General features: G+C 45.4%; 1 protein-coding gene across 1 annotated transcript; it reads left to right on the top strand.

The window, feature by feature from the left end:
• The first annotated feature begins 296 nt into the window (after positions 1–296).
• LOC115083199 (zinc finger protein 398-like) lies at positions 297–27,312 on the top strand. The gene is made up of 4 exons (XM_029587005.1): positions 297–562; positions 9,893–10,019; positions 26,809–26,922; positions 27,080–27,312. The coding sequence occupies exons 1-4, from the start codon at positions 539–541 to the stop codon at positions 27,310–27,312; spliced, it is 498 nt and encodes a 165-aa protein (XP_029442865.1). The 5' UTR covers positions 297–538.
• The last annotated feature ends 587 nt before the right edge of the window (positions 27,313–27,899 follow it).

The following is a 27,899-nucleotide window of genomic DNA, read 5'->3' on the forward strand; positions in this document are numbered from 1 at the left end:
GCAGCCACAGAATTGCTGTTTTTTAATGATTCCATGCCCCCCCCCCCCCCCCCAATAAAAAATGACAAGTTTGTAGAAAAGATGAAACAGGACTAATCTGGATGCCTGACTTGTACCTCCTGTCTCAGACACCCTCCAGCCCCCTGCTATCTCCCCAGATCCATCTTAAGAAGGGGGGCTCCATCTACCCAGCATGCACTTGAAAAGGAAGCGGCGAGGACTCTGCGAGGAGCTTCGGGAACGCTTTGTGCTTTCTCCTCCTCTGGGATCTGACTGCAGGGCTGTAAGGAGCAGAAGGGACTCCAAAATAAAAGGAGAAGCGTTCCGCTTCCCGGGACTGGCAACATCTCTCTGAGCCGCAGCTCCGGATCTGCAGCAGGAGACAGGAAGGACTTTATCCGATCCCCCTCAGGGACCAGCGCAGTCCCCCCTCCAGTCTTAAATCATTTTTCCCAGCACCTAACCTGGAACGGGGAAAATCTCCAGCCTGAATCCACCCCTGCAACTGCAGAATTCAGAGAGAGAAAACAGGATATAAATGTCTGCCCTGGTTTCTGATCAGGTGAGGAATTCTTCGCTGTCCTCTTGCGTACATGGCACCAGCACTTAGAGGAAATCTCTTCCCTGTGCAGCTTTTCCAACCTTCCTTCCTCGCAGCACGGTGCAAAGATCTTTACTGGGAAGCTTTGTGTTCTGCTCACCCTGAGATCAGCAGAGAATTGCAGGATGCACGGGCATGCAGACTGTCTCTCTCTCTCTCATGTACATAAACATGCAGCAAACTGGGGCAACTACCCTGTTCTTTTAGGAGTCCCATGTAACTATAGTAACCCTGCCCCCCACACCCTCCCTGTTAATATGTCACCTCTCGTTCCTTGCGGCTTGGGGGCCACCATTGCTTCTGATGCATCCCCTCTCTGATGTAGCCCTGCAGGGTGAAGAATAGCTGCTTCTCATGCCCCACTGGAGCCATGAAACTCCTAGCCAGCAGGAGAGAGGAGCCGGTGCTTCTAACCCATTCCTATGGCTGCTAATTTGTCTCCCTATACTACAGGTCAAACAGCCGAACTGATCCCATGAGAAGGGGAGAGAAGTCAGCAGCAGCAAGAACAGGTTAGAAGCAATGGACCTGCCAGACCCACTCTTGCTGGCCGGACTGCAGAGGGGGGAGAGAGATTTGCCCTTGGGAATCAGGAAGAGCAGCTTTCCATAGATGGGAAATTTTAATTTATAGTCACACTGAGACTTTCATGGATTAGCGGGGGGGGGTGAGGGGAAGGGGTGTCAGGGGCGGGTGCAGGCAGTATGCACACAAACTCTCTCCTATATGCACACACGAACGCCCACATGTTTGCTCTCACACTCATAGACACACTCCCTGACCCTCGGTCTCATTCTCCCACATACACTGTCACACATGCTCACTCACTTCTCTCCCTCCTTCGCACGCATTCACCCACATGCCTACACACACTCACTTCTCTCTTTCTCCAGCTTGCACACACACACTCACTGATTCTCTCTCTCTCCACCCCAAACCCAGCAGCCTCCTCCTCTTCTTTTGGGCCCATGGAGCAGCAGCAGTGACGTAGCCAGGACTGTTTTGTTTTGGTTTTTTTTGGCAGGGCCCGAGGTTATCACGGGTGGGCATGTACATCTATTAGCTTACTCTGGTGGAGCCGAGGGAGAAAGAGATTAATTTTCTCTCTTACACACTTGCGCCCGCTCCTTTGCCCTCTCACTAGCCTGACTTCAGCAGTCTCTGTCTCAGGTGTTGAGACAGAGCAATTGCTGAGTACAGGATGTGGAGTTGGGGGAGAGAGAGAGAGACCGGCCCCAGCAGTGCCATCTCAGTTTCTTTAATCTATTTATCGATTGCTTTTTCCGGACACCCAACAAAAAGGGATGTACAACATGTGAATACACATAATAAATACAATATGATCAAAGCATAATTTAAAAAAAAACAGTAAAATGAACTATTTCACCCCCACATTATTGTTTTAATCATTAAACCTTATTTGACAAAGACAAAATAAAAAGCAAAATTAAATCTGGTAGCTTGACCTCTCCTCAGAATTACTTATAAAACAATAAAACAAGCATTCATCATCAAGTCACACACATAATAACATTTAAAAAGAAACTGAAAACATATTTATTTGAGGATGCCTTAGAGGTCAATAATTTATTGTTTGATTTGATTATTGCCTTCATTTCTTTAGAGGTTCAGTTTAAGATATGCTGATTTATTTTGTGTGTGTGTGTGTCAGGGGGGAGGGGGGGGCCGTGGGTGTTCACTTTTGTCTGATATATACTTGTAAATTCCTATCAGAATGTACTTAACATCTGATATTTAATGTCTGTTTTATGGTTTTATGTTTACTGTATTGTATTGCATATATTTTATGAGTGTTTTCATTGTACCTCGCCTCTGTCTTTCTCTAGAGGCGAGTAACAAATATACTAAACACACTCACACAAACACATTCAAAACCTCATAGTGTATCAGCGGTGAAACAGCAGTATCAGCGCACTCTGTCTCAAACCCCACACCCTATTGTTCCCGGTGGTCTCTGTCTTTTGTCTCTCTCAACCCCTCACTCCCTCTGACCCTATCAGCCTCATCTCAGTATGAACCCCACCGCAGGCCTCACCTGGCCCACGCTTGCCTATGCTCTAGTCCAGCGCTTCTCAACCGGTGTGTCGCCAAACACCGGCAGGTGTGTCGCGTCTCCCAGTGTCCCACTGCCCCGTCGTACTTTCCTTCTCCCTTTTTCCAGCCCCCGCGGGCCAATTGGAAGCCTCCTTTCTTCCTACCCCCACTGCCCAATGGGAAGCCTCCTTCATTCTGCCTGCCCCCCGCGCAGGCCAATCGGAAGCCTTCTCCCTTCTACCTGCCAGTGGGAGTAGGAAGAAGGGAAGAAGCCTTTGATTGGCCGGTGAGGCAGGCATCGCAGAGCCCGGGGGTGGGGTGGGAGGAATGGCAGTGTTGAACTCCGACGAAGCAAAGCCGCCACGGGAGCCCATGCCCGTGGCGGCGAAAAGGAAGGCCAGCTGGAGTAAAGTCGAGGCGGAACTGGAGACCATCCCTGCAGTAAAGGAAGAAGAGATTTTTGGTGCGAGTTTGTGTCTGTGTGTGTGAATGGATCACTGAGTGAGCGCTTGTGTGTGTGTGTGAATGGGTGCCTGGGTGAGAGCTTGTGTCTGAGAGTGTGAATGGGTCCCTGGGTGAGAGCTCGTGTCTGAGGGTGTGAAAGGGTGCCTGGGTGAGAGCTTTTATGTGTGGGTGTGCTGGGTGCCTGGGTAAGAGCTGGTGTGAATGAAAGCCTGGGTGAGAGCTTGTGGGTGTGAATCGGTGCCTGGGTGAGAGCTGGTGTAAATGGGTGTGAGAGCATTTGTGTGTGATTGAGAGCGTGTATATAAGAGAGCATGTGTGTGATTGAGAGAGAGACTGGTCAGGGAGGTGATGTGTTGCTGTGAGAGAGAGACTGAGACTGGTCGTGGGGTCTAATTGTGTGTGTGTGTGTGTGTGTGTGTGTAAGTGACTAGTTGTGGGCGCTAAGGAAGAGGACTGTGAGGACAGAGCTTCAGCAGCCATTGCTGCTTCTGGTGAGTGCTATTGACCTGGAAGGGAAAGGAGTAGGAGAGTTGCTGGAGAGGGTAAATAAAGGTGGCTTTTTAAATTTATTTTTCTTGATTGACTGCTATTTTAATTATTGGGTATTATGCGATGTCTGCTGTTTTGAAATATTTTATTGATATTTGGACATGTTTTAATCATTTTTATTAGTTTTTAATTGTTGGATATTATTCTGTTCAGCAGCTGTTTTGTAACATTTTTAGTACAACTTTGCAATTATTTCTGTGTGGGGCTCTATAGCAGCTTGGCTTATTCTGTTTTCCCAATAGGAAATGTATTAGTGTTTAGGGCCTGGTTTAATAGTTGTATTTCTTAGATAGGGTTGTTACTATTTGAGTGTGTTCCATAATACAGGTGTAACTTTGTGCGGTTTAGTTTTTGTGCATTATTGCAAATCCTGAGAGTCTGTTAGGTGCTGTATTTCTCTTTCCATTTCTCCAGGTTTGCACTGCATGCAGAGTGGCTTTTTTGGTTTTCCATTCCGGTTTCTGTCTCCATATTTGTAATTTGTGGTCTTTCTGTCCTTGGTGAAGGTCAGTTCTGGGTGTGTGACAGAGGTGAGATATTTTACTAGCATGTAGGCATTTGAATCAATCTTATTTGTTGTGTTTTCTCAATAGGATATGCATTAGTGGTAAATTACTGTCTTTTCATAAGGAAGGCTATTGTGCCTGGTAGTAAAGGGAGTTTGTTTTGCTTTTACTGAGATGTCATCAGAACCAGAATATCTTTTTTGTATGGCGAGTTGTACAGGGTAATGCCCTAGATCTGTTCTGCACTCATTGCTGGGGGTTGAGAGGATTCCTGTGGATGCAGAGTGCATATTTACATTTAGCCCCATGATGGTCACATGTTCAGTGTGTCACGCATGTGAGAACCATCTGTCAGGTGTGTCCCGGCCAGAAAAAGGTTGAGAACCACTGCTCTAGTCAAACCAACTCAAATCCTTTTCAGCAACAGCAGCCTTAAGTCCCTGTACGCCAGGGCTGCTGCAGTACGGCTCACCCTGCCTCTTCAGTCCTTTGGGAGCAGTGTCTCCAAATGTGGTTTGTTTTGCGCCTACCTTGGAATGAACCTCACCTTTTGTTGGGTGTGTGCTGCCCTCTCCTCCCCGAGCTCCTTGTTCTGGGTTTTGTGAAGACAGTGTGTGGCCTCTCCTAAGCCGAGGGGCCTCTTCTGTAGTCGGGCCTGTGAGGAGCATCCTACCCTCCCTCCTTCCCTCTGTCTCTTCAGGATTCAAATCGGCTGTGCTGGGCTATTTTGAGGTCAGGGAGCATGGAGGCAGTAGTGAGTGCTCTTTCAGGAGCCAGCAGTAAGAGCGATGGTGATTCTGCCTCTTCCTCTTTACTCAACATTAGCCCACATGGCCCCAGAGTTTATAATCCCACCTCCTTCTCTTGGGCCTTGTGCAATCACAAGCAAGAGAGACTCGAGAGGGAAATATATGTCAAAAACAAAACACTAGGAAGCTCGCCAACAAGTCTGATAGCTGAATATCATGTAAACTAAATACGCACTACGATATTTTTTATTATAAATAATTTTTAAATATTTTAAATATTTTTTTTACTTTTTATTTATGCAATTTTTCAGATAGACTCAAGATGACAAAATTCTTGATAGAAAACAGAGAATAAAAAATGTTAAATAATTAACAGAAAAACAAAAGACAAGGAAAAAAGTAGTATTAATTATTTATTTAATTTTACTAGCTATTTTACTAATTGTTGTTTAGACTTGTTCTTTTATTATTATTTTATCTTGGAATGTATTTTTGTTCTTTTGCTGTATTTTTATTTCATTTTAATTGTTGTTAACTGTTATGATGGCTTCACCGAATGACAGTATATAAAATCAGTAAATAAATAAATAAAATAACACATTGATTCTAAGACAAGTCCTCAAAAGAGGGAATATAATACCACAATTCCAAGAATAACATAATAGGAAAATATAAGGCCTATGGCAATGCCTCAGTGCTTGGTTATCAATGTGAACCTAAACTCATCTCAACGGGTTATCAAAGAAGCACTAGAACTGCAGAGAAGGCCTCAGATTGTACTAACCTACTGTTCAAAAAATTGGTCAGCTGACTAAGTTAAAAAAAAAATGAATTCTCTTAAAACCTAAAATAGCATTTACATAGAAACTTAAGAAGAAACAAAGCTCCTAGTTGCTGAACTTTAGGTCTTATCAAAAGAAATTGTCTGTGCTTCCTCTGTGTCTTCCTAGCCACATTTGGAAATATTCTCACTCTAAGTTGTAGAAAAGTCTCAGTACGATGTTAAAAGAAAAGTCTCACGTGCCAGTCTCTATCTGGTTCTTAGACTAAGGAAACACCATAGAAGGGCTAGCAAATGCAGCATCTGAAGTCTCCAACAATGTGTCACATTTAAATTCTCTTCAGCAACCATAGTCAGGGCCAATTCCGCAAAACCAGAGAGCGTCCCTTCTTTTTTTCTTAAACGGAGGTAGATATTAAATTTTGGAGATTGATGGAATTGCATGTTCAGGCACTTTCAGGACTTCTATCAAATATCTCTTAAACAGGGGGAAATGTGGAAAAGAGGATTTGAATTCAGACAACAACCAACAAGGACTGAACTTCACAATCTGGGTAAACAAATAAGCGTGGGGGTAGCTTGCTTATTATGGTGGTTACTACCCTAAACCAATTAATCCTGATACATCACTTTGAATGCATATACAGCGTTGCTCTCTGCTTCAACGGCAGGGGGAAATGTGGAAAACAGGATTTACATTCAGACAACATCCAACAAGACATCTGTGCAGTCTGGGTAACCAAGCATCGGGGTAACTTGCTGGATGCGGCGGTTACTACCCTTAACCATTAAGCCTTATGCTCACCTTTGATACAAATCCAACATTACTCTCTGCATCAATGACAGGGGAAGGCAAGAAATTTGAATCAAACAGTTACCAACAAGGGCCCTGAACTTGGTGGTTGATGAAACAGATAAGTATGGGAAAATAAGTGTGGGAGCTTGCTGGGCAGACTGGATGGGCCGATTGGTCTTTTTCTGCCGTCATTTCTATGCTTCTATGTTAAACATCTCCCTTGGAGAGATCGATGGGAGTTCAGGAAAATTAATGAGATGTAGATTTCTGCTTTTAGCAAGATTTTCCAAATTCTCCAATTTTCCCCATAGAGAAGCCATTTCCTTGGTAACACAATCTTGAACAAGCTTCACTTATTTAACCTCAGCCTGGATTTGTGGAATCAGCTGTTCCAAGTTAAAGAGGACTTAATGTCTAAAGCCTGCATGCGATGTTCCAAATGGTCATTTTTCTCTTGAAGAGGCACACATGAGAGAGTAATGCAGCATCCCATAAAGACGCCAAAGTCAAATGAGTTGGTCTCATCACGTTGACACTACTCTGGGAACCCCGTATAAATGTCAAGGGTGTAGAGGAAGCAGAGAAAGAAGCAGAAGATTCGTCCGCTCCAGGCATGTCCGTCGATCCTTGTTGAATGCTGAGAGTTTCCATGATGATACAAGAAGCAACTGGACCTTCAGCGCACAGCTCCCCACTCCATGACCCTGGCACTGCAGCAAAGACATCCCCAGTTAGCCACTGCACTGGGCGCGGCTCTGGTGCGCGATCAAGGGCTGGGCCCCTCGGAGATGTTCCGAACCCTGCGCTCAGCAACGTCTCTAAGCCACGGAGAAGACGGGAGCTCATCTTCTCCTCCCGTACTCTCCAGCGGCGTCTCGCCCAGCAAAATTGCACCTCGGACCACGCGGGCATCCATCCATTGGCCCGGAAAAAGGAGGCTGACCCAACCAAGAGGGATGGTCATGGGTTTCCCCTTTCTTTTAATGCCCATAAGGTAAGAAATAGTTCAAATAGGAGAATAATATCCAACAGGAAAAAAGGACATCTCATGCAGTTTTAATTTTTGATTTAGAATTTTTACATCAATTTTATATAAGAGGGAGGAAAAAGACTTCAGAAAAGGAAAAGACTCCACTAGATAGTTCGATCATCCATCTATCCCTCCCCATACTGCCCTCAAATTTTCTACTTATTCTTAGAAATTGTTTTGTAATGCAAACTTATTGAATGCTTATATAAGATAAAACCCAAAATATCTACGTGGCTTGGAAACTGAGAATTTCCTCTCAATTAAGGCAAATATTCAGCAAACATTCAAAAAGAGTTTCCACGTTGCTTACAATGCGCCAACAGACCAACGGGAATATACACTTAAGCATTTTCCCACGTGCTTGTCTACAAGTTACGCATCCTTTGATTTGCCCATTTTGTAAAACCAACTCTGCTACACTCGTATGGAGAAGAATAAGCTGTCAATACAACATAGTGGAAGGTGGTAGTTTCATAAACGGTCCAAACTAAGTACCATCCAGGTTACTGTGGACGACTACTATAATCATTAACATCCACCCAAACCACCTAATACAACATTTTTGTATGACAATCCGTAATTGTTTTGGAAAAACATTTTTTAAATTTGTTTTTTTTTTTTCAATTTAAAAATATGTCTCAAAAAAGAAGGTGATACTTAGGCCAATGCCGATAATGCCACCGTGACAAATTGAGACCGTTGTTTCTCCACGTCCTTTGTCTGCATCCAGATATATTATACTCTTATCTCATCGCGAATGTGGGCAAGGCTGTTAGATCCTTGTCTACAGGTCCATCTGAACAGAAAAGCTGTCTCAAGAAAGTAAAAAAATAAAAAACAGTTAAAAAATGATGTATAATGAAAAAAATGTTGTGATGCACATTGAGTTTTCACGATTCACAACTGTCAGATTTGTTGGTGAGGTTCCTAGTTTTTTGGTTTTGATCCTGTGAAATCGCATCGCTCCCGCTGCCACCTTTCTCCTTGCCTTTGACTCGGCACGGTTCACAATGACTACGCCATTAGGCAGCAGATTTTGTCGTTGGGTCTGCACAAGCCGACTTTTTTCTGTATTCCAGCTGTGAAGCTGAAGCTCCTTCTCCTTTCAATGGGGACCCATTTGTACAGCAGCCCCCAAAGATTTCTGGTGTTGGCCCGGAGACCCGGCTTTAGAATTCCGGTGTCTCCAGGCCAAATCCGGAGAGTTTCCAGATATGCAGATTTCAAGCTGGGGATGCAGGGATTCAGGAAATAGAGGTGGGGGAAGGAAAGGGAACGTGTGAACTGAGGGGTGAGGTTGGGGAGCAGGGCTGTCTTGGGGGTGAAGGCAAATCAATGTGACTGCTCTGTCATAACTTTGGCAGGCAGCGAGGTGACCTAGGTAAGGGGAGTCTTCCTCTCACTCTTCAACCTTGCATAGTGAGGCCCTAGTTCAGCTAATTTGCCCTGGGACTCCCCACCATCTGGAGTCAGCCCTGCACACATGAACACGCTCTCATATGTGCACAGGCACCCTCTCTCACACACTGCCCCACACATACCACGCTCACTCCCTCCCTCCCCAGGCCCGACACTGCACTCTCCATTTTCCTACCTTCAGACACCAACCCACCAGCCTCTCTCCATCCCACCTGTTCACCTACTGCTGCTGTTTCCTACTCCTTCATCCAACCCGCACAAGTCAATGCCTCTGGTCCTCATGTGCTGCTACCTCCTCCTTCATCCAGCTTCTGAATCAGCCAGCACCTAAGATTTCCAGTGTGCTTCTGGATACAATCTGTACAAAATACCGGAGATTTAAGAGAACAGAGTTCCCTGCATGCTATAATCTGCTAGAGAGCTGATCTCACTGACCAAGGTCTCAGCAGAGTCCTTCCCTTCTATAACCTAATTGCTGGAGCCTTTTATCAAAGAGCGCAATTTCAGACATCGCTAAGCTTTGTACTCAGGATTCTTACTTCATCTGAACTACATCCCTGCCCCACGGGCAATGCATCTTTACCCCTGCACCATTCCTTTTCTTCTTGCTCTCCTCCTACCTATTCTGTCCTTGATTAGCTGCTACAACCAAGAATTGCTCCCAATCTACCTCATTTGTACAGATGCCCTACCTTCATGTTCACATTTCTTTATTCTGATTGAAAATTGTAATGCTACTATAACTATAAATGTGATTTTATTTTGACTGCAATCTACCTTGAGACTAATGTCACTTTAACTGTAGTTCAGTTTAACTTTGATTGTAATCCGCCTTGAGTCCATCTTGGGGAGAGGTGGAATATCATACCACAGTTTATTGCACACACATTATATTGAAACTGGAGGGAGAGGAGCTGAGGGTTTCCTATTTGTTTTTCTAGGCATCCATCACATTCAGCGACGTGGCGGCCTATTTCTTGGAAGTGGAGTGGGACATTCTGGGAGAAAGGCAGAAGGAGCTGTACAGGAAGGTCATCAAGGAGATTCACGGCCTCCTCATGTCACGGGGTAAATCTGTCTTTTCTATCATCTGCCACCCCTAGAAGCATTGCAGGATGGCTGCTGCCATTTAATCAGGCCTGGAAAAATCCCAGGTGCCAGGGGCACCTAAAATGAAGGGCCTGGCTCTCGATGCCATGTTAAGTCCAACAGGAGGCTCTCCAGGGCTAGTGAGAGACACCTCTGCAGCAGACCTGACAAAAGATGCTGCTCTTTTCTGTAAAAAAAAAAAAAAAAAAATTGCCTTTATCTGTTTGTTATAATTACATGCCCTATCAGTATAGCCCAGGGTGAGTCATAATTACCTTATAAATATTTACTGGTTTGAATTCAGTGGCATTTAGCTAAATAACTCATTAGGCAGCTAAAGTTTAGCCTGATAACATAGGGGCATTCTGGATGGAATTAAGATAGACAGATAACTTATCTGGCTAACTCCGGTCATTCCATATGGTAGTCTTAAAGTTAGCAGGATACTGTTTTCCAACTAACTTTAAGATAGTAGGGTGTATGCAGTGGTGTGGCTGTGCTACTGAATATCCTGCCAAAGCTAGCCAGATAAGTTTATCCAGCTAACTTTGCAATCTGGCCAGTGGCAGAATATTACCCTCTTACGGGTAAATTTTCAAAACCCGGGGCGTGGTCTGGCCACGGAGCAGAATGGCAGCCTGAGAGGAGTGCTCCAGCGCACCACGAGTGTAAACTAAGATCCATCAACATCCATCCCCCCGGAAATTGAAGCTAAGTTGATGAGAGAGACTTTCCTGATCCTATACATTCATGTATATTAAGAAAAAAGGGACTGACCTGACCAAATACTCCTATTTGAAGCCCCGAGACGATCCGGCAATACAGGGTGGCAGCATGGATCTCGCAATGGCGACTCCGCCCGCGGACGTTTTTGAGTCTTCAGGAGAGGCGCACGGTCCTCAGCTATCGGAGGTACCCACGAGAGATGAATTGAGACATTGGTTCAGTGATTTGCAGCGCGTTATGAAAGAAAATAAAAAAGAACTTCTCGATAAAATGGCAGAAATGCGCGAGGAGATGGGACACAGAGTGGATGACTGCGATATCAGGCTTGAATCGCATGCAAGTAAGATCGAGAAATGGCAATTGCAACGCGACTCTGTGACTAAAGGTGGAGATGAGCTGCTCCTCAAATTAGAGGACCTTGAAAACAGAAATCGGAGAAGCAATCTCTGATTCAGAGGGATCCCTGAAGTGGAGGCCTCTAACGACTGCCATGCGGGGGTCCACTCCCTCTGAACCTTTTTTCTATCTCAGGCGGCAGGCCCAGAAAATGAGACGGCTCCCGAACATACGATCGAGCTGGAGCGTGCACACCGAACATTAGGGCCGTGCAACGGGAACCTGCCACGCGACATCATTACCTGTTTTCTGCGGTATCCGGACAAAGACAAGGTCCTATTGGCGGCGAGGAAAAAGCAAGCAAGGCAATGGAAAGGCAAGACAGTTTCAGTTCTCCCAGACCTCTCACCCAGAACATTGAAGCGCCGACAGTCCTACAGCCTGATTACCTCCGTGCTACGAAAAGAAAGCCTTCGCTGCAAATGGCTCTTCCCAGTAGGGATATCCGTGACCATTCAGGGGATCACTTCACGTGCAACTACCCTGGATGAAGCGGCAGCCATCTTAACCGCAGCGGGCCTCCCTGTTCAGCAGTCCACTGTAGCAGAGAGCAAAGGCCGCCCAGAAGCACCGCGCTGGTAGCGTGTTGAACAAGGGGGCAGAAGACTGCGGAGACAGGAGGCTTCCTGTAATACTGGGACACAAGAAGGACTGGGCTGACCCGGATCCGGGTGGACGTTTGTGAGCTAACTAAAAATACATGAATGGAGTGTTTCTATTCTAATTGATGATTTGGTATGGCAGCCGGGGTTACTTTCTTTTAAGAGGGAAAGTTTTGGAGCTGCCGAAATATATGTTGAACTGGTGTAAGGAAAGTTTTTTTTGTTGCAAAGGCGGGGGGATCGAGATGATGGGATGAGGAGGTAACTGGTGTAAGGGGCGAGACTATTTCGCTACCGGGCAGCACAGAGCCCTACACCTGCACACGCAAGAACGCCAAGATTTCTTGGCGACTACAGAATGGGGGGGAAGGGAGGGGGGTTCCCACACACGAAAAGTGGTCAGTGGCTGTAATGGTTTTAAGAGAAGTCAGATGCCTTTTGTGGATCGCATCACCTTAGAAGGAAGGATATTTTGGGAGGGAACTATTGAGATCAGGAGAAAGGAACATGTGGACTCAGTCACCCATTTTATATACCTGTAACCTATGGCTCTTAAATTTGTATCATTAAATGTCAAGGGGCTTAACATCCCGCGCAAGCACCATCTCTTGAAGCAGGATTTACATAACTCTCCTGCAGGGATTATCTGCTTGCAAGAGACCCATCTGAGACGGCGCTATGAGCACTTATTACAGTGGCCCATGTTTGCCTACCGATTCTTCTTCCCAGCGACTAAAAATCACAAACATGCTGGGGTATGCGTCCTGTTTAAGCAAGGGTATGACTATGTTATTAAATCTCATATTGAAGACCCAGACGGGTGATATCTATTGATTACATTTGAATATCAAGGAGAGCTGTTCTCTCTGTTGAATGTATATGCTCCCAATACAAATCCACAGAGTTTCTGGGACTCTATAGATCAGCTACTCACCCAGGAAGCGGAAGGGTCTTTATTAATTATGGGAGACTTCAATCTCACACTTAGCCCACAAGTTGATAACTCGGGAGGGAACATAATGGGAACAGGGAAAACCAGAAAGAAGCTCAAGTCCTTCATTGCCAAATGGGAACTAGAGGATGTATAGCGTCAACTACACCCAAATGTCAAACATTATACATTCTTCTCCCCGCCACATCAATCTTATTCGAGAATTGATTATATCTTGATTGATAAAACATTACACAGACAGCCCAGAAGGCATATATTAACTCCATAACCTGGTCTGACCACGCTTTAGTTGGTTTAGATATGGGGGCATTGGCAGCAGGAGTCGGTTTCCGACTGTAGAGGTTAAATGATTCACTCCTTGGAGATGATACCTTTTGTAAAAAAACTGGAAGAGGAAATCATATCCTACCTCAAAGTTAATGAGAGAGACCCTAGGGTTATATGTGAGTGTTTGAAAGTAGTGTTAAGGGGACACTTGATTTCTAGGAGTGTCCACCTCAAAAAACAAAATAGAACATGAAAAGAGACCTGATTGACACTATCGCCAACCTGTCGGAGCAACATCATAGAACATTGGCTAAGCCAGTATATGCCCAGTTACAGAAAACAAAAGAAGAGTTGCAAGTACTGGCCGACGCTGAATTGAGGGCCCAATTGGCCTTGATGACCCAAGAGAAATTTGAATTAAGTAACCGGTCGGGGAGACTCTTAGCTCGTTATCTGAAACATAAGCAAACCCAGTCACAGATTACTAAGATTCGTAGTTCAGATGGGAGTTTTCTTACGTCTCCTCCTGACATAAGACACAGATTTCAACAGTTTTATGGGGATCTTTATACCAATAATCCCGCCATTAGTACAGAACAAATCGCAGCTTATCTACAAGACGTAGATCTTCCCTGTCTGTCGGAGGAGGATAGGGAGTATCTGGAGCGAGAGATCTCACAGGATGAAATTGTCGAGGCCATTAAGAGCCTTAAGGCCAACAAAGCCCCAGGGCTCGATGGGTATACCCCCACATTTTACAAAAAGCTCGCCCTAGTATTAATAACCCCTCTGCAGGAGTTCTTTAACTACTTATGGGATGGGAATCAAATGGGAGAGGGAGCCAGCTGGAATTACTATTCTTGGTAAGCCGGGACATGACCTAACTAATTGTGGGTCGTACAGACCGATTTCACTCATAAATATTGACCTTAAACTTCTTGCTAAAATTATGGCATCTCGCCTTAATAGAATTCTGGGTCGACTAGTCCACACAGACCAAGCGGGCTTCATTCCCGGTAGGATGGCAGCGGACAATATCTGCAAGCTAGTAGACCTAATATGGTGGGTACAGGACAAAGATATACTGACTGTTTTACTGTCGGTCGATATGGTACACTGGCCATTTCTTTTTAGCACCTGAGGAAATTCAATTTCGGTCCGAAATTCTTAAATGGTCTGCAGCAATTATATATAGACCCTCAAGCTAGGGTGAAAGTAAATGGAACATATTCCGAGGCCTTCTCCATCCGACACGGCACAAGACAAGGATGGCGATGTCCTTTTGTGGATTACAAACTGGCTAAAAGACAGGAAACAGACTAGGATTAAATGGACAATTTTCTCAGTGGAAGGGAGTGGGCAGTGGAGTGCCTCAGGGATCTGTATTGGGACCCTTACTTTTCAATATATTTATAAATGATCTGGAAAGAAATAAGATGAGTGAGATAATCAAATTTGCAGATGATACAAAATTGTTCAGAGTAGTTAAATCACAAGCAGATTGTGATAAATTGCAGGAAGACCTTGTGAGACTGGAAAATTGGGCATCAAAATGGCAGATGAAATTTAATGTGGATAAGTGCATGGTGATGCATATAGAAAAATAACCCATGCTATAGTTACACAATGTTAGGTTCCATATTAGGAGCTACAACCCAAGAAAGAGATCTAGGCATCATAGTGGATAACACATTGAAATCGTCGGATCAGTGTACTGCGGCACTCAAAAAAGCAAACAGAATGTTGGGAATTATTAGAAAGGGAATGGTGAATAAAACGGAAAATGTCATAATGCCTCTGTATCATAGAAACATAGAAATGACGGCAGAAGAAGACCAAACGGCCCATCCAGTCTGCCCAGCAAGTTTCACACTCTCTTTTTTTTCATACTTATCTGTTTCTCTTGGCTCTTAGTAACTTTTTGGTTCTATTACCCTTCCACCCCCACCATTAATGTAGAGAGCAGTGTTGGAGCTGCATCTAAATGAAATATCTAGCTTAATTAGTTAGGGGTAGTAACCGCCGCAATAAGCAAGCTACACCCATGCTTGTTTACCCCGACTATGTAATTCAATCCTTGTTGGTTGTCTGTATATAGATCCACTTTTCTTCATTCCCCCTGCTGCTGAAGCAGAGAGTAATGCTGGATATGCATTGAAAGTGAAGTGACAGTCTTTCTCCCCTGCCGTTGAAGCAGAGAGCTATGCTGGATATGCTTGAAGACTTTCTCCCCTGCCGTTGAAGCAGAGAGCTATGCTGGATATGCTTGAAGACTTTCTCCCCTGCCGTTGAAGCAGAGAGCTATGCTGGATATGCTTGAAGACTTTCTCCCCTGCCATTGAAGCAGAGAGCTATGCTGGAAATGCTTGAAGACTTTCTCCCCTGCCGTTGAAGCAGAGAGCTATGCTGGAAATGCTTGAAGTGTCAGACTTTCTCCCCTGCCGTTGAAGCAGAGAGCTATGCTGGAAATGCTTGAAGTGTCAGACTTTCTCCCCTGCCGTTGAAGCAGAGAGCTATGCTGGATATGCTTGAAGACTTCCTCCCCTGCCGTTGAAGCAGAGAGCTATGCTGGATATGCTTGAAGACTTCCTCCCCTGCCGTTGAAGCAGAGAGCTATGCTGAATATGCTTGAAGACTTCCTCCCCTGCCGTTGAAGCAGAGAGCTATGCTGGATATGCTTGAAGACTTCCTCCCCTGCCGTTGAAGCAAAGAGCTTCAACGGCAGGTGAGACCGCACCTTGAATACTGTGTACAGTTCTGGTTGCCGAATCTCAAAAAAGATATAATTGCGATGGAGAAAGTACAGAGAAGTGCTACCAAAATGATAAGGGGAATGGAACAGCTCCCCTATGAGGAAAGACTAAAGAGGTTAGGAATTTTCAGCTTGGCGAAGAGACGACTGAGGGGGGATATGATAGAGGTGTTTAAAATCATGAGAGGTCTATAACAGGTAAATGTGAATCAGTTATTTACTGTTTCGGATAATAGAAAGGCTAGGGGGCACTCCATGAAGTTAGCGTGTGGCACATTTAAAACTAATCGGGGAAAGCCTTGCCGGAAAATTTTCCCTCAGCCATTCAGCCTCACCTGCAAGCTTCTAGTACTTTTCATGACCCACCTGCAAACTTCAAGCACTCATACTACCTCTCCTACAAGCCGCTAGCATTCATCAAACCTGCACAGAGCAACATAGTTCTTACAAATGGCCCCATTTTACACAATTCCAATTCTCCAACATAACACACCACCTAAAAGAATTTCTCTCCGACATGCCCAACAACACAACCTTAAATCCCTCTCTTCAATTCTAATCACTCCTTCCACACAACTCCTAGGCCTCACCCTTTTCTCTTTAAGCCTTTTCAATGCCCAATCTCTAACGAAAAAGTCTGTAATCTTAAACGACTACCTCACCGACGTGAAACCGGAGATTTGTGCAATCACTGAAACGTAGTTAAAACCATCAGACACAGCAATAATTAATCAATTACCTACAGAGGCTTACGACTTCTTCTCGCTTCCCCGCCATAAAAAAAAGGGAGGAGGTATCCTTTTAGCAACTAAAAAAGACCTCAGATTCTCTCTACATCAATCCAATTCCAATTCAAAACTTGAATTTGGCTTTTTCACCTCTGACAAGCTCCAAATCCTTCTCATATATGCCCCCCCAGGACTTCTGGAATCAGATGCTTCACCACTAGTCGAATTAACCTCCTCCATCATCAACTTAGACTCTCCAGCTATCATCCTAGGGGATTTCAACTTACACGTTGATAACCCCAAGCCATCACCTAACTGTGAAACCCTACTCACAGCCTTCTCAGCGCTAGGCTTCACTCAATTAATTAACAAACCTACCCACAAAGCCGGCCACACGTTAGACCTGATCTTCGTTAACGCTGCAATCAAGCCCCTATCTATTCCAAATTGCACAAAGGTCCCGTGGTCAGATCACCACCTCATAACAACTTCATTCTCCATAAAAGATACTAGCCCGGCTTGCATTCCTTTGCCCTCCTTCACTTACAGGAAAATTTGCTCCCCAGAAGACCTCAACAATCACCTATCACCACAACTACACCAACTGGACCTTACAGACCCGAACACAGCACTCCAATCTTGGAACACCATCACCGAAACTATAGCTAACAAGCTATGCCCTACAATTACAAAAAAACCACGCCAAAATTCTTCCAAAAGACAGCCCTGGTTCTCCTCAGAACTTAGAAAGCTCAAACTCCAACTAAGACAAAATGAGGCTAAATGGCGCAAAAACCCAGGAACCAACACCCTTTCAACCTACAAATCATCACTGCACCAATACAAATTAAGCACCTCAAGATCCAAGAGGGACTACTACGCCTCGAAGATTCACGACATCGTATTCGATGCCAAAGCCCTCTTCAGCTATGTAGCCAACCTCACACAATTAAACCAACCAGAGATTGCACATGACCAAGCTCAATCGAAAGCGGAAGAATTAGCTCTATTCTTCAACAACAAAATCAACACTCTTCTATCGCAGTTCCCCACTAACCCCATTGATCCACCAACCTCTCCTCAACCCTCAATCAACTACTCTCGGTTAGAAGAACTTGACACAACTTCATCCATTGAGATCCAAGGAATTCTAAGGAAAATGAAACCTTCCTCTCACCCTTCAGATCACATCCCAACTAAACTACTTCTCTCAATCCCAGACTCTATCTCCAAAACCCTGGCAGATATCATAAATTGCTCCCTCACACAAGGACTCTACCCTGACAACCTTAAACTAGCCTCACTTAAACCCCTTCTCAAAAAACCAAATCTTGACCCTCTCGATCCGAACAACTTTAGACCGATAGCTAACCTCCCCTTCATAGCCAAGATAATGGAAAAATTGGTAAACTCACGACTCTCTAATTACCTTGAAGACAACAACCTATTTTTCCCATCACAATACGGATTCCGTAAAACCTTAAGCACGGAAACCCTCCTCATCCTAGGCTTAGACAAAGGACAATCCTTCCTTCTGATCCTACTCGACCTGTCATCTGCATTTGACACGGTCAATCACTCCCTCCTCATCAACCAACTAACAGCCATAGGCATCTCAGGCACTGCCCTGTCATGGTTCAGAACCTTCCTCAGCAACAGAGGATATAAGGTTAAGATTCACAATAAAGAATCCTCTCTTCACCCCATGTCAGTAGGAGTCCCTCAGGGCTCTTCCTTGTCTCCTACTTTGTTTAACATTTATCTGTTACCCTTATGTAAACTTCTCACCGACCTCAATCTCAAACACTTCCTCTACGCTGACGATATTCAGGTCCTGATCCCCATCAAGGAGTCGCTCGCAAAAACACTGTCTCACTGGGAAACCTGTCTCCAAAAGATCAAACAGCTTCTCACAAGTCTCAACCTGATACTAAATTCTTCAAAAACAGAACTTCTACTCATCACACCAGAAAACAGCTCCCTCACACACACTCATCCTACCGTACCAAACACTACACAAGTGAGAGACCTAGGAGTCCTAATTGACAATCACCTAAACCTGAAAGCTAGCATCAACAAAACCACCAGAGACTGCTTTTATAAGCTCCAAGTGCTGAAAAGAATAAGACCTCTGTTCCACACACATGACTTTAGAACAATTCTACAATCAATCATTTTCGCAAAGCTGGACTATTGTAATTCCATCATGCTTGGTCTCCCCTCATCATACACCAAACCACTGCAAATGGTCCAAAATGCCGCTGCCCGCATACTCACAAACACCAGTAGAAGAGAACACATAACCCCCATCCTGATGGGCCTCCACTGGTTGCCCATCTACTTCAGAATAAAATACAAGGCCACTCTCACCATATTCAAAAGTATCCACCAACTAGCCCCAATCGATCTCCATTTCCCCCTTCGATTACACCATTCTACAAGACCGACAAGAGACGCTTACAAAGGATCACTACAAGTACCTCCAGCCAAAACCACCAGACACATCACGCTAAGAGATCGGGCTTTCTCCACAGCCGGTCCAACTTTATGGAATTCCATTCCCCAGGATCTTAGAATGGAACCCAGCATCTCAACCTTCAAGAAAAGACTCAAGACGTGGCTGTTCACACAGGCCTTTCCTAACTCCAATATCACTTAACTCCCTTCAACTACCACGCTTCTCTAGCTATAGCATTAACAGCCACCTCGTACAATGTTATTATTTACATATATAATTATCTGATCTTTTTTTTCCTTCTTAATCCAAGTTATTGTTTCCCTGTTATATGTAACTGCTTCTCTACACTACAGTTCAAATTGTAATGTTTATTATATTTACACCCCTGTTCTTTGTGAACCAGCATGATGGGACTTCTGTCTTGAATGTTGGTATATAAAAAACCTTAAATAAAAATAAAATAAATATTACTCAATGCACAATTTGTGGTTAGTACAGTTAGTATAGCTCTGTTTAAAAAAGGATTGGATAAGTTCTTGGAGGAGAAGTCAATTACCTGCTATTAAGTTCACTTACGGGTAGATTTTAAAAAATTGCTCGTTCGCGTAAGCTGGATTTTATAAGATACGCGCGTATCTTATAAAATCCAGGATCGGCGCGCGCAAGGCTGCCGATTTTGGGCAGCCTGCGCGCGCCGAGCCGCACAGCCTGCCTCCGTTCCCTCCGAGGCCGCTCCGAAATCGGAGCGGCCTCGGAGGGAACTTACTTTCGCCCTCCCCTCCCTTCTCCTACCTAACCCACCCCCCCGGCGCTATCTAAAACCCCCCCTACCTTTATCCATGGATTTACGCCTGCTGGAGGCAGACGTAAATCCGTGCGTGCCAGCGGGCTGCTGTCGCGCCAAGACCCGACCCGGGGGCTGTTCCGGAGAGTGCGGCCACGCCCCCGGAATGCCCCCGGGCCGGCGCCACGCTCCCCAAACGCGGCGTCACTCGGCGACACGCCCCCGACACGCCCCTTTTCAGAAACCCCAGGACTTATGCGAGTCCCGGGGCTCTGCGCGCGCCGGCGGCCTATGTAAAATAGGCGCGCCGTCGCAGGAGCACCCTGCTCGCGTAAATTCGGCCGGATTTATGCGAGCAGGGGGTTTAAAATCCGCCCCTTAGAGAATAGCCACTGCCATTAGCAATGGTAACATGGACTAGACTTAGTTTTTGGGTACTTGCTAGGTTCTTATGGCCTGGATTGGCCACTGTTGGAAACAGGATGCTGGGCTTGATGGACCCTTGGTTATGTTAAACATGAGGTTTAATACAAGACCAGGTGGAGTCCATCTCTCTTTTCTCTACACCAAAGGTTAGCACCGAGGAAGAGGAAGGAGGATTTATCTTTCTGATTCTGACACAAGAATCATATCGTCTATATAAGGGCCTGATACGTTAGCTCTGCACTATTTATTTAATTACTTAATTTATTTTTGGGGGATTTAGCTCTCTCCTTTTCATTGGTAGCTGAAGGCAAGTTTTCAGTCGATTATTTATTTATTTATTTATTTATTTATTTATTTATGAACTTTTATTTACCGACATTCGTGAAGCACATCATGCCGGTTTACAGTGAACAGAAAGGAGGAAAATTACAATAAAACAAGGGAGGGGAGGGGGAAAAAGGTGAGAAGAGGAAGGGGCAGAGGGGAGGTGGAGGAGACAGGGAGGAGATGGGAAAGGCAGTAAAGATTGAGAAAATAAAACAGATAGAGAAACTATATACAGTTGAAAAATATGTACAGTTACAATCAACTTATGTAGTACTAAGATGGTACTATAAAAGACCGGCAATATTTTATCAATTCAATGGTTGTTCTCTTCAATATAAAGTATTTAAGGGGTGGCAAGGAGGAATTAGGGGGTGTAGAAGGGCAGAGGAATTAGGGGGAGTAGAAGGGCAGAGGAGGGATAGGACAGAAAGGGGGGCAAAAGGGATTGGAGGACGAGAAAAGGGTGGAAACTGAATAAGGGAGGTAGTTTATGTTTGGTTCACATCGGAGTAGGCCTGTCGGAAGAGCCATGTCTTGACTCCTTTCTTGAATTTGTGTAGGGATGGCTCTAGGCGGAGGAAGGTGGGGAGGGAGTTCCAGAGGGTGGGACCGGCGATAGAGAAGGCCCTCTCTCTGGTAAGCGATAAATGTGCAGATTTGAGGGATGGGGTGTGGAGAGTGCCTGTATGGGCGGTTCTTGTGGGGCGGTCAGTGGAACGGTAATGCGGCATTTCATCTAGCCAGGTGTGATTGTGCTTATGTAAGGAGTTGTGAAGGATGGTGAGAGTCTTGTATTGTGAGCGGAAGGAGATGGGCAGCCAATGTAGGTCCTTTAGGATGGGGGTGATGTGGTCCCTTTTTCGAGTACTGGTTATGATCCTGGCCATGGAGTTTTGTAGAATCTGAAGGGATTTGATGGTGGTGGCAGGAAGGCCTAGTAGAAGGGAGTTGCAGTAGTCTAGTTTCGTGAGCATAGTGGTCTGTATGACTGTACGGAAATCGTGGGTGTGAAGGAGGGGGTTTGAGTTTTTTAAGGATGTTTAGTTTATAGAAACCTCCCTTTAGGAGAGTTTTGATGTGGGGTTTAAAGTTTAGGTATTGGTCTATAATGACACCTAAGTCTCTTACAAAATGGAGCTGAGAGTGGGCCGTAGTTGTATTCTGGAGAGTGTTCTGTAGTGTGGGGAGTGTGAAACGGTCAGGCTGATTAGAGATGACGAGTAATTCTGTTTTTGATGTATTTAGAGCTAGGTGGAGCTTAGATAGCAAGGAGTTTATGGTGGCGAGGCAAGAATCCCAGCGTTGCAAGGGTTCGTTTATGGATTTTTGAAACGGGATGAGAATCTGCACGTCATCTGCATATAGGAAGAATTTCAGGCCTAGGTCGGAGAGAAGGTGGCATAGTGGTAGGAGGTAAATATTAAAGAGGGTGGAGGATAATGAGGATCCTTAGGGGACACCATGTGTGATAGGGATGTGTGAGGATTCGTGTTTGTCAATTTTTACTAGGTATTCTCTGTGTGTGAGGTAGGAGGAGAGCCATGAGAGGGCTGTGTCAGCAATACCTATTTCAGTCAAGCGGGTCATTAATATTTGGTGGTTGATTGTGTCATAGGCAGCTGAAATGTCTAGGAGGGCCAGTAAGTACGAATTTCCGTGGTCCATACCTTTGAGTATGGTGTCTGTCATGGCTAATAGTAGGGTTTCAGTACTACGGGCTTTACGGAAGCCGAACTGTAGTGGGTGGAGGATATTGTGATCTTCTAAGAAGTCAGTCAGTTGTTTGTTAATCACCCTCTCTAGGACTTTAGATAAGAAGGGCAGATTGGAGATCGGTCGGTAATTGGCAGGGTCAGTGGGGTCAAGTGTGGGTTTTTTTAGGAGAGGCTTGACTATAGCAAGTTTAAGTGGGTCTGGGATGCTGCTGGCGGTGATGGAGCAGTTGATTAGGTCCGTAATGGGTTTGGTAATGGCGGAGGTAATAGAGAGGAGGGTTTTTGAGGGAATGGTGTCTGAGGTGTGGGTGGCTGGTTTCATCTTTTTTAGAATAGCCTCTACTTCCATGTTGGTAGTGAGGTCAAAGGTTCCAAGGTTGATCCTTTTGTCATTGGGTAGGGGGGCAAGGGGGGATGGGTTGGCAGGGAAGCGAAGCAGAATGTTATCGATTTTGTTCTTGAAATACAATGCTAATTCTTCGCATCTCTTACTGGAGTTTGTCTCGTTGAGTGTGGGAGTGTTGGAGCTTGTGAGTTCTGAGACATATGCGAATAAGGCGTTCGCATTAAATTGATAGTCATGGATTTTTGCAGAGTGGAAGTCTCGTTTGGCTTGGGTAATCGCTTGACGGTACATATGTAAGGTGTTGTTGTAGGTAGCTTTATGTGTTGCGGATGGTTGCTTGTGCCAAGCGCGTTCTTTGGCTCTTAGGTCTTGTTTAATTATTTTTAATTTAGCGGAGAACCATGGTTTCTTTTTTTCAAGTTGTGCTAGGGGTATTTCTTTGTGGATGATGGGGCAAAGCTCGTTGGCTATGGTAGTGGTAAGATTGTTCCAGGAGAGTAGTGCCGTATCTGGGTTGGTGAGATCGAGGTTGTTGGTTACTTTGTCGAAAGCTAGGGTAAGCTCTTCAGTGGTGCAGGGTTTACGGAAGGAGATGGTTTTACTATGTTTTTATGTGGCAGGCGTGGGGAACTTGGTTGTAAGGCTTACATTAATGAGGAAATGGTCGGACCATGGTACTGGGGTGACTACAGGGGGGGTAGAGGTTGTTAGTTTAGAGTTCACAAAGATAAGGTCGAGGGTATGACCTGCTTTGTGTGTGGGTTCGGTAATGATTTGATTGAAGCCCTGGGCTTTGAGGGTGTCCAGTAGAATCTCGCAGGCGGGGGTGGTAGGGTGGGCATCCACATGGAGATTGAAATCCCCTAGTATAATGGTGGGAAGATCTGTTTTGATGTTGACAGTGAAATATTTAGTGATGGGTGAGGGATCTTGTTCAATTAGGCCTGGGGGGGCGTAGATGAGGCAGATCTGCAGGGATTTGGATGTAAATAGCGCAATTTCTAGTTTGGGAGGGGGTTGGGAGGTTTGGAGTTTGAGGCTGAGGCTGAGGCTTTTTTTGGCCGCCAGGAGTAAACCCCCACCTCTCTTTTTAGGTCTTGGGATGGAGAGGAAGTCGTATGTCTTTGTCAGGAGCTGATTTAGGAATACCTGGTCAGTGTTTTTTAACCAGGATTCAGTGATGGCACATAGATCGGGATTGTAGTCCGTGAGCAGGTCATTTAGTATAGGTCCTTTTTTTAGGATGGATTGGGCATTAAAGAGGGAAATAGCTAGGGTGGTTAGGCCCAGAAGTTGTGTGAGGGGTGAGGTCATAATGGGTATTAGGGATTTGCGAGGGATGGGAGAGTGAGGGCGTATTGGAGGGGGCTTGCATAGTGAGGGGCAGTGCCGTCTTGGGATGGAGAGTAGGCACATGGTTCTGGCAGAGAAAGGGGGAGGGCAGCGGAGGCAAAGGAGGAGGGCAGCTGAGAAAGTTGATTAGTCAGGAAATCAGAGTCAGAACCTGGTCTTGGAGATAGACAAATTTAGCTAACAGGAGATGCAGGGTACATTCAAAGTACTGTATTTTCAGGCTGGCGTTTATGGATTACATGTCGCCAAGGCAGCTGAGCGCTCGGAGTGGTCAAGTTGTTGTCCTGAGATTCTTGGTTCGGGTCGGCGGCTTTCCGTGTTTCTGGAGCAGATTTGATTGCGAGGATTATCAAGGGGGGGAGTCTATTGATGAGGAACAGTTAGGGCAAGGTGAGGACGGGACCCCGAAGGGGGACGCACGAAGGGGCGCACTAAGGGGCAGGCCCCTTAGGTCGCGCTCCTTCGTGCGTGCGACGCCCGGCGCTGCAGGCTGAATTAGCCTGGGTGATGTCTCATCTCTCCTAGCTAGAGAAGATTTTAGCTCTACTGAGCATGTGCGGGAGTTCCAGCATGGTAATTACCTCGGAGACCCTCCTCGGTAATTTTTTGTCCAAGTAATGGCATGGATGTGTACTCCAGTCTTTCCATATATTTTCTCTTTAAAGTTGGTATTTTTCTTCAGATTATACCTTTTCCCTGTACGTACCCGGATCAGCCAGATTCCTGGGTTTTGCCTCCCCTCCAGCAGATGGAGACAGAGAAGTTTTGACCGACTCTGCCCTATATCCCAGGGTGCCACCTACAGTCTGTCAGTATTTCTCTGTCTCCAGCAGATGGTGGAGATGGAAAACCTACAGTCTGGGTTGATTACTTAGTTTGAGTTATTAGACTAATATTAATCTTAGGTTACGTTTAAAAAAAAAAAAAGGACTAAGGAGTCTTTTGTCTGCCTCCCAGGGGGTTGCCAGGTCCTGAGGGGACCATCCCTCCCCTGGTTTCTGAGGCAGCTGCGGCTAGGGGTTGAGAACCCTAAGCCTACGGTGTTGCAGCGCTGGGAGTGAAACCGGGGAGCCCGGCTCACTCACCCCAGAAGGCAAGGACCCACAGACTGCCGGGCAAGCTTGATTGGGAAAAAAAAAAAAGCAATTATTTTTATTTCTCTCTCGGACTCTCCTTTCCCTCTCGATTGTGTCGGCCCCGTTCGCCGTTGTTTTCGTTGGTGTGGTCGCAATTTTTCATTTTAAAGAAAGGGAGATTTTTCCTTTTAGTAATGCCGCGGAGGTCAGCGTGTCGCGCGTGATGGCTTGTGCACGGCCCCTGGGAGGGTTGACATGGCAATTTTGCTTCAGTGTTGTGCTTTGTTTTGCTAGACAGATAGATGCCACCGAAGGAGAGAGGCTAGACAGAAATGCTGTATCATCAGAAGAGAACTGGGCCTTAGGGTTTACAGAACTATATAAAGAACGGATGCAAGGCCATGTTAACACTGCAGCTAGTAGCAAGCCTTGAAATAACGTTTACACACAAAGCGAGGATTAATTTACAGGTGCAGCAACAGCAAATCAACACATGGCCATTCAGATTAATTGTTTGTAGTAAAAAGCCAATCGGAAATTTTGACGATTATGTTAGCTAGTGAAGCGTTGGACATGTACAAGTGAAAAATCTATATAATATATTATTATCAGTGAAATCATTTGAGAGAGAGTGAGAGAGAGATTGAGAGTTTTATACCGGTGCTTTCCGTAGCACTCATGCCAGTCTCTCCGTCTCCATAAGGCCTTAATATATTATTATGTAGCATTTAATAAAGAGACGTTTTCTCCACAGCCGTTGGCTTTTAAGCATCTGTTTCCGTGACCCACAGTGGAAGGAGGTGTAGCTATTTAACTGCAGAAACCTCAGGATGCTGGCGAGAGTCCAGAGGTTCCCATGGTAACATGTAAAGGGCCCTGAGGCCTGAACTTACACTCCCTCCAATTCGTTAAAAAGCCTTAGGGGTCTTGTTAGAACCTCCTGCCCCCCGGGGGGGGCTGATTTAATGGGAAGGGGTTTGCAGAGAAGGGCAGGACATCACCGCATGGTTTACATTCTATTTTTTTCGCACTTATTTATTGTGGGTCCACCTCAAAAGTTGGCCCTGTGGTAGGCAGGGTTGCTTTTGCAACATTTTTGCAGGGGGGATTTGTTCTGGCAGCCCCATGCATAGTAAAGCCACCATTCTGTGACTAGGAAGCCCCAGCCGCATTCTTGTTTACTGCAGACGTTTTCTGCGATCGAAGAACACAGCAATACCACTGCGCTGTTTCGTTGGGGAGGGGCAAAATATCGCGGGACCACCTCTTCGTGATATTTTGCTCGTCCCTTGATAAAATATTGTGGCTTCGCAAATGACTCTGTAAGTTTCTACCAAAGGCAATGGATGTTGAAGTGACTTGCCGGAAGTCACAGGGAGCATCGATGGGCTTTCTTGATTCCCAGCTCACTACTCTAACCTAGATATCAATACAGTACAACATTTAAACCCTCCAAGTGTTTACCAGATGTCTTGGGTCAATTTTCCCTCTCTCCCTCTCATTGGCCTCTAGTTATCTTGATGTCCCAGTGCATTGGGTTTTCCTTCATGGATGATTTTTAGAAGCTGGGATTCGTTCTCTCCAGGAGGGCACAGGCTTGCAGAGATGATTGACGCCTGCAGTGCCTTCATCTAGGAGTCTGATGATTAGAAATGATTGTACCAAAAATCCTCTAAGGTTTAGTCTTTATCTAGTGTTAGCCTGCAACTTTCTCTGCTTGGCAAGCTTTGTCAGGCAAATGCACACCCAGTGACACAATCACATACACATCCCTCCCATCAGAATAGGAAATGCATGAAACCCCCCAGTGGTTGTACAACTACAAATCTGAAATGTAACTTTGGCTGTTTTTATTGACAGGTTATTCAATTCTTAATCCTGATGCAATATTCAAAATTAAAAAGGAAGATGAGAAATATTTCACTCAAAACTGTGAGTGGGAGGGAAAAGAGAACCTGACTGACCCCAGTATTGGTAAGTAAATGTTCTGGATATAAAGGGCTTTGCATTTTCAGATCACAGGGGATGGATGATTAACATCAAACGTTTGGAGACTTTACATCCATTTCCTAATCTAATATTAGCAGGTCCTCGGTGAATCCTCCTAGACACGTTTGATTTCTCATTGCAGGCCTTCCGATTGTAACGTCTGTGTTCTCGCTAAACGTTAAACAAGAGGAAGATCTGTCCTTCGTGGATCCTCCTGAATCAGAGACGACTGAAGAGATTCACCCTTCTGTAACGGGCAAGTATCGCATTCCTCCTGGACACCTGTACCAAGGTCTTCTGATGCCATTTAGGGATTCAGCTTTGGGTGGGAAAAGACTCGGTCAGGCTCTCTCTTGTTCCCTGGGGGGCACCTGACTGGGCTGTGGAACTGGGGCTGTTGCAGGGGATGCCAGGGGAGGAGCAAGTCCAGTGAGCAATGATGGATTTTGGCAGATAACAGTCCTAGGCCCATTCCATGTTTCCTTCCCTGTTTGTCCCCTGGACGTCTGCTCTAGTGACACAGTCCTCGCAGTACCGTGAGCAAGGAAAGAAAGCCTCTGCTCACAATCTTGACCTGTCATGTGGAAGCCCAAAGAGGTCAGGTCCTGTGAGTGCAGGCTTATCTCCCATGCTCTCTGCAACGTCAGGATTATATAAGTGGAGCTGAGGGCTGGAGGGAAGGGGTAGTGGTGGTTGTAGTGGGAGGGGCACCTTCATAGGTCTGGGGCAGGATTATGGGTTGGCAGGGGGCAAGAAGTCTTCTACCCCCAAAATTTTGTCCACCTATGCACAAGCTGGTGCATATATCCAGGCCTGCTATTGAGGGCAATAACTGCCTGATTAAGCTGCAGATGTATAATGGGTGGTGTAGTTATGGAGTTTTCTGTTGCTGGTGGGTTAATGCAACCTCCATTATGTAAAGTGATTTCTGGTAAGCCATTTTTAATATTAATGAGCTGACT

Source organism: Rhinatrema bivittatum, chromosome 2 (genome assembly GCF_901001135.1).
Source record: "Rhinatrema bivittatum chromosome 2, aRhiBiv1.1, whole genome shotgun sequence".
In the NCBI taxonomy this organism is placed as follows: Eukaryota; Metazoa; Chordata; class Amphibia; order Gymnophiona; family Rhinatrematidae; genus Rhinatrema; species Rhinatrema bivittatum.